The sequence below is a fragment of the Crocuta crocuta genome, unplaced genomic scaffold (assembly GCF_008692635.1).
Source record: "Crocuta crocuta isolate KB4526 unplaced genomic scaffold, BGI_CrCroc_1.0 scaffold149, whole genome shotgun sequence".
Lineage (NCBI taxonomy): Eukaryota > Metazoa > Chordata > Mammalia > Carnivora > Hyaenidae > Crocuta > Crocuta crocuta.
Genome location: NW_027551561.1, coordinates 2,604,932 through 2,616,064, shown reverse-complemented (window position 1 = coordinate 2,616,064; position 11,133 = coordinate 2,604,932). Strand labels below are relative to the sequence as shown.

At 45.4% G+C, this 11,133-nt stretch overlaps 1 protein-coding gene across 1 annotated transcript in view; it reads left to right on the top strand.

Annotated features, from left to right (window-relative positions):
* The window catches only part of VPS53 (VPS53 subunit of GARP complex), a 136,290-nt gene that overhangs the window by 71,301 nt on the left and 53,856 nt on the right, over positions 1–11,133 (top strand). Inside the window, exons 12-13 of the mRNA XM_077749623.1 lie at positions 1,263–1,364; positions 8,319–8,413. Of these exons, the coding sequence (XP_077605749.1) occupies positions 1,263–1,364; positions 8,319–8,413 (197 nt within the window). The remainder of the gene's footprint in view (positions 1–1,262; positions 1,365–8,318; positions 8,414–11,133) is intronic.

Genomic DNA, 11,133 nt, shown 5'->3' with positions numbered 1-11,133 from the left:
TTTTTTTTTTTGGGTTGTTTTTTTTTGTTTTTTTTTCTTTTTTTTTTTTTTTTTTTTTTTCATTTTCTTGTATCTTCAGCTGATATTCTGACACCTAACAAAGTCGTTCACACTATAGTCCACGTGCTGTCCCTCCTGGCTTACGGGGTTAGTTCAAGTTGCTCCTCTGATATATATGAAAATGTCACATTTAGAAACACCCTCTCTACCTGGCTTCTTGTCTCCAAAGAGGCATTCCCTGCCCCTTCCCCTCACCCCCAGCACCAGCCAGTCCCTCTTCTCCTCCTTGTCCACTTAGTTTTCTCTCTGCTAGGACTCCCAGTGTCCTGGCATAAACAACATCTTCAGGTCAAATTTGTAAAAAATTCTAAGAGCTGCCTCAATTCTCTTGTTGCACTGGAATTGTCACCAGTGTCCCTTACTTGTGTCATGGGCCCCTTCTCGCCTTTTGCACACTTCCTCACATCTGATCCTTCAGGTAGTCCTGTACCTGTGACCTCAGGCCGCGGTGGCTGAGGGAAGTTAGGTGACTGGCCAGAGCTGAAGAGTTGGAGCCAAAGCCCGTACCTCGTGCCTCCAGCTTTCCCGCTAGCCTGTGTTCCCACTCAGCAACATATTTTAGAAGAGTGTTCATCATCCGGACCTGGGAAGTAATTTCTCCCTAGATTTTGTTGTGCTTGGTGTAATGGGACTTATTTGGGAAGGGACTTCTGTCTGTAACCTAGAACACATAAGACTAGTTTTATAGTTTGTTCTTGAATTCCAACCCGTCCAGCATTTTGATTCATTCATATTCAGGGAGCAGCTAGTCAATGCCAAGCACCAGATAGAGGGTGAGGAAGACAGACATGATCCCTGTGATCATGGACTCTGGTGGGGATAAATAACTCGGCAGTTGCAGTAGTTTAATGAATACCTGGGTAGGGGACATACTGGGTGGGATGGAAACGTGTAGCAGGGCAGCTAACCCAAACTTGACTGACGGGAGAGGCTTCCCAGAAGAAAGGACTTCTAATTTGAAGGCTGAGGATGAATGAGAGTTTCAGCCAGATTGGGACTGGGGTGGGCAATAAGGTTTTGGGAAGATGGAAAATAGTTTGAAGGCCAGGAGGTGAGAATGTGCTCCATGTCATCTCCGTTCTTGCTTGTTAGATCAGATTTCGTGATTCAGCTGTTGGAGAGACTAGAAAAAAAGCAGATCAGTGGCGAAAGGTATTGGGGATATGCTCAGATGATACCTCTTTCTCTTGCCTTCCTAACAGAAAAAACTTGAGTCTCCGCCCCAATCGACCAATCCCTTCCTGGAAGATGAACCAGCACCAGAGATGGAGGAACTGGCGATAGAGAAGGGAGACTTAGATCAAGTAAGTCCGGTTTGCATCTCCACATGCAACCTACCTCATGTTTGCTTCTGAGTGTGGGTCTGCTCGCTCCAAATATGGTCCTTTGGCTGTTGACCACCTGCAGAGATGACAGCTTTGGTGGCCTGAAAGAAAGCCTTTATCTGAAGGTGCATTCTGAAAACTGAGTGGAAGCGCCCATCCTGCCCACCTCTGTTCCCCAAGAGCGCCCCCTGCAGGAATGACCAGCACACACAAGCCTAATTGGCCCGAGCAGTGTGGCGGTTGGAACCCCGCCCTGCCTTGTTCGTCACCTCCTGCACCTGCCAGCCTAGCCCTCAGTCATGTCCACGTCTGGCGGCTGTGCCAGGGGCTCTGCTATCCCCCGTGAAGTTAGCAGCACCATCAGCTAGGCGAGGTCTGCAGTCAGTGTAAGCCAAGCCCTTGAGGTCTGGAAGCCATCAGGGCGGCTTGGAAACATCCAGGTGACCAGTGGCATATTTGGAGAGTTACTTTTCAAGGCACACTAACACTTTCATTTCCTTCGGATTTTCTGTCCAACTCTAAATTTCCTCTCCCTCCATCCTAAAGCATGGTGTCCCTGCTTCACTGCCATTTTACGGCAGAGCGATTAGAGCAATAAATCCGACCTCTTCCTGTCTGGATTAGCGAGCCTTCTTTTTAATTTTCTACACTTGGCTGCCCGCGGGTTATTTTATAGTGTTGTTTTGCTCTGGGCACCACTGAAAGGGAGGCCGACTGGGAAGTCCGGCCAGGGAAACCTGTAGCCACGCGCTCTGCAGCTAACCCTGCACCCCCAGTGCGGCAAGGGTCGCTGGACCATCGTGGTGGGAGCCAAGAGAACAAAATTTCCAGGAGCAACTCCGAAGCGATGCAGTAAAGTGTGTCTGGTCCACCGATTAAATAATTGTAATAATGTGGATGCTTCACATTTTCATGGGCTTTATAGTCTCAGAGTCTTGTGCATGCTCTGTTCCACTTCCTCTTCCCAACCCCCGTCTTTCTTTTTATAGGATTTTATATGAATGTAGTGCGTGCAGCTCAGAGAGGTCAAGTGATTTGCCGTGGGGTACAGAGTTTGGGCGTGGAGGAGCTAGCACTGAAAGCAAGGTCTCGAAGTCAGAGACTAGAATTCATTCCTTTCCTGGAGCTCTTTTGCTTCACCGGGGTGTCTCAGTGAAAAGTGGAAGACAGAGAAATGAACCCCATGAACACAGGGGGATATATAAACTGAAAGGATACCTCACGGCTATATCCCAGAGATCGGTGGGATTAGGTATAACTGATTTAAAGCCGTCATCTCAGCTCGTGTGGGAGAAAGCAGGTTTCTTCTAACTAAAGAAATGCATCTCTCACATTTAGAGGAAGGACCTGGATAGGAAGAAGTCTGGATGTAGAGTTCATTTTTCTGCTGTGTCCTCCACCCACACTCTGTTGCCTGCACCCTTTGCATTTGCTTTGGGTGCTAGTTCAGTTTTCAGGGCTCTGTGTCTTCCCAGTGCTAGTGGCCACCATGAAAAGTTATCCCTTTACCCAGTCATCGCCAGATGTCATTAAACTGGATTATGACACAGTCCCCATTACTACAAAATCAGTTTGGTAGATACGTATGATTTGTCTCCCTCATGGAACTTTTTGCTCATCCTGGAGGCCAGAGGTGGTTGTTGTAAGGACCAGGGCTGTTCATTCCCAGGACACAGATATGGGGGTGGAGCAGAGCCGGAGTCTGGTCCGCTGTTAACACTGTTGACCATGTGGTAGGTTTTTACTCTTTCTAGACTTCCCTAGTTTTTTTCATCTTTAGAGAGAGGCTGTGATTTTCAAACTATATTCCTAGGTGCCACATCACATGTCACTGTGGGGAGCTGGGAGGAGACCAGCACTCCGAGTCCCTCCAAAACAGAGTAATCCTCTTCTGAATCCCGTCTGTCATGGAATTCTTCCAAACGAGGGGTTTGAGATCTGTTTAAAAAGAAAGTACCAAAAACCCCTGGACCAGAAGACCCACCTGCAGTTTCATTGGCCACTACTTGCTAGCGAGGACACGTGTACACCAGTGACTAAGGCCTCCTCACATGCCGTCCCCAGCCTCCCACGGCCTCGCCGGGGCTTGCCTTGCTGGTGGTCCATTAGGTGGGAGCTCCAGGATCTCCGTCTTCCCAGCCCCTTATTGGCTTCTGGAGTTGGGTGCGCAGGAAGCGCAGGAGCCCCGTGGGGCCTCGGGGAGGAAGGCCACAGGATGCTAGGGGTGAGCCCAGCCCGCGGCTGTCCGGGTTACCTAACCCACTGCGTCACTGCCTAGGTAGACAGTTGGCCCGCAATGTGGAAGGGCCCCTCCCCGCTCGCTCCTGGAGCGTATGCTGGTGAGAAAGGAGTGTGAACTCAAGAAGAGGTATTTAGTTTGAGCAGTTGCCAGCCTACTTCCAGTGTTAAAAAACAACATCTGAAAGGGGACTGAGGGTGCCCAGAGACAAAGAGAGAAGAAATGAGGAATTTCTGGTTTAAAAATGTACCCTTCTGGTGATCAAGCAGTTAGATTCATCTCTTTACACTGGATAGTAATAAAAGGAAATGGGGCCAGCTGCACAGCTCCTGACTGTGACAACAGTAACCTTCTATTATTCCATCTAACTCCGAGAGGAAATAACTTAAACATCTGCGGCTTCTGGACAGAATTCACACACACTGAAATGGAGCCCGAGTGCTACTGCTAAATGAGTTAGTGTGTTCTTTAAGCTGAGAATCAACCCTTTGGGGAGCTGGCCAGTGTGAAGGGAGACGCCAGTTTGAGCTGAATTCCAGCACCTCTTATCTAAATAGGAGCACAGTCATAAAGCAGCTACAGGCCAGAGGCAGCCCTGTGGACAAAAGGCAAAAAGGAAACTTCGGGCAGCCCCTCCCATTGTTCCCCTTTTGCTTCCAACTCACACTAAAAACGCTGCAAGGGACCTGGAGACACGGTGTCAGGTCTCCCTGCCGGGAGTGGTATTAGGGGCAGTCACCTGCTGTAGTGTTGGGGCGCCTGCGCGGTCTGATGATGTTCCGTGGGGTCTGAGTGTTGTTCCGTGGGGCCTCGTCGAGCACATTGTACCACTTTGTAAAAAATCTTTATATGTTGGGGCACCTGGGTGGCTCAGTCAGTTAAGCATCCGACTTCAGCTCAGATCACGGTCTCACGGTTTGTGAGTTCAAGCCCCGTGTCGGGCTCTGTGCTGACAGCTCGGAGCCTGGAGCCTGCTTCAGATTCTGTGTCTCCCTCTCTCTCTGCCCCTCCCCAGCCTGCGCTCTGTCTCTCAAAGATGAATAAACATTAAAAGAAATTTTTTTTAGGGGCGCCTGGGTGGCTTAGTCGGTTAAGCGTCCGACTTTCGCTTAGGTCATGATCTCGCGGTTTGTGGGTTCGAGCCCCGCGTCGGGCTCTGTGCTGACTGCCAGCTCAGAGCCTGGAGCCTGTTTCAGTCTCTGACTCCCTCTCTCTCTGACCCTCCCCTACTCACGCTGTCTCTCTCTCTCGCCTAGAAATAAATAAAAATATTTAAAAAAAAATTTCTTTTTGTATTTTTAAATAATTATGAACTACATAAGTAGTTGCGGAGTACAGAGAGGTCTCATTTACCCATCTCCCAGCCTCCCCCAGCTGCAACAGCTACTGTAACTGTAGTGCGTTACTCAGTCTGTGCAGTTGCTTCTAACCCCCATTTTGCTCAGTCACGGAGGTCTGCATTTCCCCACACTGTTGTCCCCCAGGCTGTTCGAACATTGGTAATGTGGCATTGCTTGAGTGCTCCACAACACTCTCTGGGGTTATCTGCCAGTCCGTCGCCACCCATCTCCCAAGCTTTTTGTCATTATTTTTTACTTTTTAAAAAGAAAATACCCGGGGCGCTTGGTTGGCTCAGTCGGTTAAGCGTCCGACTTCGGCTCAGGTCATGATCTCACAGTTCGTGGGTTCAAGCCCCGCGTCGGGCCCTGTGCTGACAGCTAGCTCGGAGCCTGGAGCCTGTTTCAGATACTGTATCACCCTCTCACTCTGGCCCTCCCCTGCTCATGCTGTCTCTCTCTCTCTCAGAAATGAATAAAACATTAAAAAGAAGAAGAAAAAGAAAATACCCAAATTAGAGAATAGTCTTAAGAATATTACAAGAACCCTCAAATATCTTTCATTTGGGTTTACCAATTGTTAACATTCTGCTACATTCACTTTATCGTTTCCTTTTTTTCCCTTCCCACCCCTCTCTCCCTCTCTCTTCTTCTTTCTCCCTCTCTCCCCACCTTCATCTCTGTCTCTCTCTCAAGACAGTTTGTTAAGTTAGCAGGTATCATGTCCTTTACCTCTAAATATTCCTGTGTGCATTTCCTAAGAAGGTCATTCACTTAAATCACCACAGATCAAAATCAGAAAGTGTGTATCAGTACAATACTATTACCTAATTTGTAGAGTTAAATTTCATAATGTAGCCATTCTAAGGTGATAAATTAAAATGTGTCAGTAATTGGAATATTGCACATGAACTTGGAAACAAAACCAAATTCAAAATATACACATTGATTTAAAACATGACAACATCTAGGGCACCTGGGTGGCTCAGTCGGTTAAGCATCTGACTCTGATTTCAGCTCAGGTCATGGTATCGTGGTTTTGGGGATCGAGCACCGTATTAGACACTGTGCTGTCAGCATGGAGTCTGCCTAAGATTTTCTATCTTTCTGCCCCTCTGCTGCTCATTCTCTCTTTCTCTCTCAGAATAAATAAACTTTTTAAAAAATTAATTAAAAATATGACATTCTCTATTATATAATTTATATTCCACTTTGTAATTACCAGAAGGTATCCTGCAGATGTGTGAATATTTTTATCAAGGGAAGAAGATATAAATGAGGGGGATAATTATAACCCTTATAATGATTATATTTTATTAATAAAAAGGTACTTGGGTGTTGTGATTATATTTTCTAGTTCTAAAATCAGGATATCTAGTCTTACAAAAGTTAGACAAATCAGATTTGTCTATTCATTTAAAAATCATCTTATTGGAAAGAATAAAATAATAAAAAATAGGTAACTAATGTGGAAAATGTAGAACAGTTAGGTAAGGACCACCCCCACGCAGCCATCACACCGTGTCGTGGATCCGCCATGTTAAACTGATGGACATGCGGGAGAGGTTCCAGGGGCACCTGTGAAATGAAGTGGAGCTTTGAATCCCACCAGTTCAACTTTCATGAACCCAGTCTTGGGAGCCTCTTGTAGTCTTAGCCTAAGACCTGACTTTGGCAGTGGCTTTGGGATGAAAAGGGAAAATAGCCCAGATTTTAGGAAGGAGCAGAATTTCTAAAAATCTTGCAAAACAAAAACAAAACACCTAAAGACAGGGAACTCTCAAAAGGTGAAAGGGGAAGAGAGCTAGATATGAGATTGAATGGGATATGTCTCCAGTTGACATTTAATTTTTGGTATTCATATCCAATTTTTACAGTTGCTTTTAACCATTAGAGTGTTTTATTTTTAAAAGTTACTAGAAGAAGGGAATCATTCTTTCTCCTATTAGGGGCTCAGCTTTTTCTGTATTTATGAAAAGATATTAACAGCTCAATTCAATAAGTATGCTGTGGGTGTCAGTTTATGCCCAAATTGTATTCTGGTATGAGCCCGAGCAAGGCCTCAGGGTCCTTTCGCTGGTGTTTGACAATAAATAGAATTGACGTTTTTTAGGAATAGAACAAAATATGTAGGAAGAGATTTGCTTATTTTTTAGAGATTTTTGAAAAGGAATTAGGGAGCAAGTATAGTTTTTAAATGCTTGCCTACCTACATGGTCTGTATGTCAGTGGTTTTTAAGTATCAGTTGGGGACCAGTGCTAGCCCTGTTTTACACTGGTCCAAGCCAAAAAATAAAGACACAGCTGTCTGTTGCCTGCCTAGCTAGCAAGCTGATATAGGGTCACCAGCTGTCTGAAAAGGAGGGACTGCCCTCTTGCTGCTATGTTCTCCCTATAAAATGTTTGGGTGTAAAATACTCTTTCTTTCAGGAACCTACCGAGAATGAAAAGTAGCAAAATAAAAAGTCACCAATGCTATATTGGTCCCTTACACTTCTTTTTCTTACATTTACTTGTCAGTGAAATTCAACAATCTAGGAACCACTGCAGGAAAGCAGTGCTCTAACAGAAAGAATTCTAGTTTAGGAGATGGGAAGCTTCCCCATGTGCCTTTGGGCAGGCCGCTAGAACCCTCTGAGCCTTCCTTTCTTCAGGTGTAAAGTAGTAGTAATAATTCCTACCTTGAGGGTTGTTGTGAGGAATAGATGAGATGTCACTTCATGGCAAAGTGTTTGGTCTGTGATAACCATCGGTAAATGGAGGCTGTCAAAAATAGATCACATGGGGGCACCTGGGTGACTCAGTTAAGTGTCTGACTCTTGGTCTTGGCTCAAGTCATGATCTTACGGTTTCGTGAGGTCGAGCCCCGCATCGGGCTCTGTGCTGACAGCATGGAGCCTGCTTGGGATTCTCTCTGTCTGCCCCTCCTGTGTGCTCGCGTGCTCTTTCTCTCTCTCATACTTATTTGTTAACTTAAAAAAATAGATCACATGAAAACACTTTATACCTTTTAAAGCACTGTATAAATATAAGGTGCTATTCTTAGCTAGGATTTAAATTTTTAAAACATCAGTAAGATGATGAATAGCTTCCAAATCAAAAGCGCATGTGTTATCAGAGTGGCAGGCAATCTTTCACCATAAAGGCGGTCAGTGATGCTAACAAAGCTGGCTCCTTGTCTGCAAACTGGCCTGAGTCATAAGGCAGGACCTGGTTCTGGTTTAGTTATATTGAGTGCTTTTTATCTGTGTTAGGAGTGAACTTTGAAGGAATGTTTTCTTTGAAACCGCTTGAAAACTTGAAAAGATGGCTCTAGTGTAGGTTTCTTTCTTCTTATTTTTTTCTCCTTCTTTACAGCCAAAGAAGCCTAAAGCCCCAGACAATCCATTTCATGGCATTGTTTCCAAGTGTTTTGAGCCTCATCTTTATGTGTATATCGAGTCCCAGGACAAGTGAGTGATGAACATTTTGCTGTTTTCTACTGTGTTTCCCCTCCCCTGGTCACGGGTGGGCCTCCTAAGGGCATGACTCCTTCCAGAAGCTGCAGGAGGGACTTGGCATGGTTCCTGTGACACCACCCCCCCACCCCACCCCCGCTGGAAACCTACTAAGGATATTCTTTATATCTTATGAATGTTGTCACTTACTGTGTTCATAAATCATAGAAGCCTGAGTTTGACTCAAATAAGCTCCCAAATGGATCCCAACAACCCCTTCCCCTGTGGGCGCTGAGCGCTTATGTAGTTGCACGTCAGCCCACAAACCTTGACAACGTTAGGCACTGGAAACCAGAGAAAGAAAGCCTAATCTGTAATATATTTTTGAGTATCATTTGCTGAAGTTTTCATTGCAAAATAATGTAGACTTCACAGGAAAGCTATAAAAAAATCCTCATATATCCTTCCCCCAGAGAATGTGACCATTTTACATAACCACGGTTATCAAAATCAGGAGGGAATCGCTATGGTATGAATGTCCATTTTCTGGCCTGAGATCCCATCGTGCATTTAGTTGTCAGGTCTCTTTAGTCTCCTTCAACCTTGAATATACCTCCTCAGTCTCCTGTTAGTCTCCCATGACCTTGACACTTCACAGAGCACTGGCAAGTTATTTTCTATATTTGTCTGATGTTTGCGCTTGATAAAATCCAGATTATTGCATCGTGGGCAAGTATACCGTAGAGGTGATGCTGTGTCCCTCTCAGTGCGTCGTAGCAGGAGGCACACTGTGCAGACCTGTCCCCTCACTGGTGGTGTCAGCTCTGATCACTTGCTTTGGGTAGTGCTCACCAGCTTTCTCTGCTGTGCAGCTACTGTTTTTCTCTTTGTAATTCATAAGCATCTCGTGGGGGGACACTTGGGGACTACGTAAATATCCTGTGTCTCCTCACGCTTTGCCCACTCATTTTGACATGCTTTGATGATTCCTGCCTGCAGCAATAATTTACTGTGGCGTCTGCCAAATGTTCATTTTCTGTTTCCATCATTTCTCCTGTATTTATTAATTGGATCTCTTCTGTAAGGAAACGCCTCCCCTTCTCCCTGCTGTGTGTGTGTGTGTGTGTGTGTGTGTGTGTGTGTGTGTGTGTGTGTGTGTGTATTTATGTCAGTAGGGACTGATGGATTCTTGCTTCCTTTTATGGATGATCAGCCATTTAATGTATATACTTTTTACGAACTCAGGGGCCCCCAGGACTTTTCCAAAGCAGCCCACCGCAGCCAAGTTTCCTCACAGCCAGGGAAGGATGTTCAAGCTCCAGTGTCCATAATTCACGCAAAGGGGGAAGACCCCTCCCCATCCTCTGTCCACAGCCAGAGGAACTATTGAAGCCCCTTCCACACGGGAAGGCAGAGTTTGGAAAGGTCAGGTTTCTGGAGACAGGCTGGCCTTGTAGCCTAAAGAACGCACTTGGGAGGACCAGACGGTGGCTCACGCAGGGAGTGCAGTAGCATTTGAGAAGTTCTCAAGAGTTCTCTGGGAAACTGTTAAAACTAAGGTGCTAAAACTTAGTTCTTTGTTTTTTGTTTTGAATCCTCCTGTTGCGGGCTAGCAAATTCTCATTTCCAAATATGTTTTGGAGGTAAACTGTAAGATTAAGAGACAATTTCAAGTGGAATCACTGCATGGAACATTATCATTATTCACCTATTTGGTTTTATAGATTGAGTCTACTCTTTTCCTCCTGGATTACAGAATGTTTCATATTAAAGCCTTAGAAAATAAACTTTGTAGAAGAGCTTCTATATTAACAAAAACAACCTCCTGCCCCCTCCCCCCCAACAATAGTTACTTTTACGTTTGGCCTTGTAAAGCCAGTCTGCCCCTCTATCCATTGTGCTCATGTCCGAAGGCACACAGAAAGGCAGTCATTAACTATTGCCATTTGCTCCTTTGAAACACCCTGTTTTCTGTGTAAAAAGTTTTTTGTTAGGATGTTAACAGGCCCCCTCGAGGGGCAGGGAGAAGATCAGTTGTTTGCCTATTAGAGTAACAGGTCTTAGAGCAGACCACTTGGATGACTGTTTTTGGACAGAGCCCCGTCTTCTCTCATTAACCCAAACTCTTCTTTTTAAGAAGGTTTCAGAGCTGCCGGTCCCAGGTTTAAAGTTTATCTGAGACAACCACATTCTTGCCCCAAACCTACCCGGTCTAGAGAGTCATTTTTCTGACTTATTATAATTCTGGTATCTACTTTTCTCACGTGGCCTTGATTCATGTAAAGTGTACTCATTGTTCATGGTATTTCGGGCCGAGAGCCAGACCTCCCTTCCTCAGGGACTCTCCATTTCTCTGTGAAAAATGAAGTGCTGGCCGTTCAGCCTGCTGTTTGGCCTCACGCGGATGTTTCCACAGCGCCGGGGAAGCAGCAGAAGCTGCCGGAGGAGAACCGCGTAGGCTGTGCTGTTGTCGCTCCAGAATAAGCAACAGAGGCTTGAAGGAGAAACTAAGAGTTCAAGAAATCCATTTCCTCATCTTTTAAAGCAGAGAATCAGGCAAAATAATGCCTAAAGCTGTGGTGATTAACCTTTTTTGAGTCATAGATCCCTTTGAGAGCCCGATGAAACTATAGGCTCTCTTGCCATAAAAAGAAAGAAAGAAAGAGAGAGAGAGAGAGAGAGAGAGAGAGAAAGAAAGAAAAAAAGAAAGAGAGAGAGAGAGAGAGAAAGAAGGG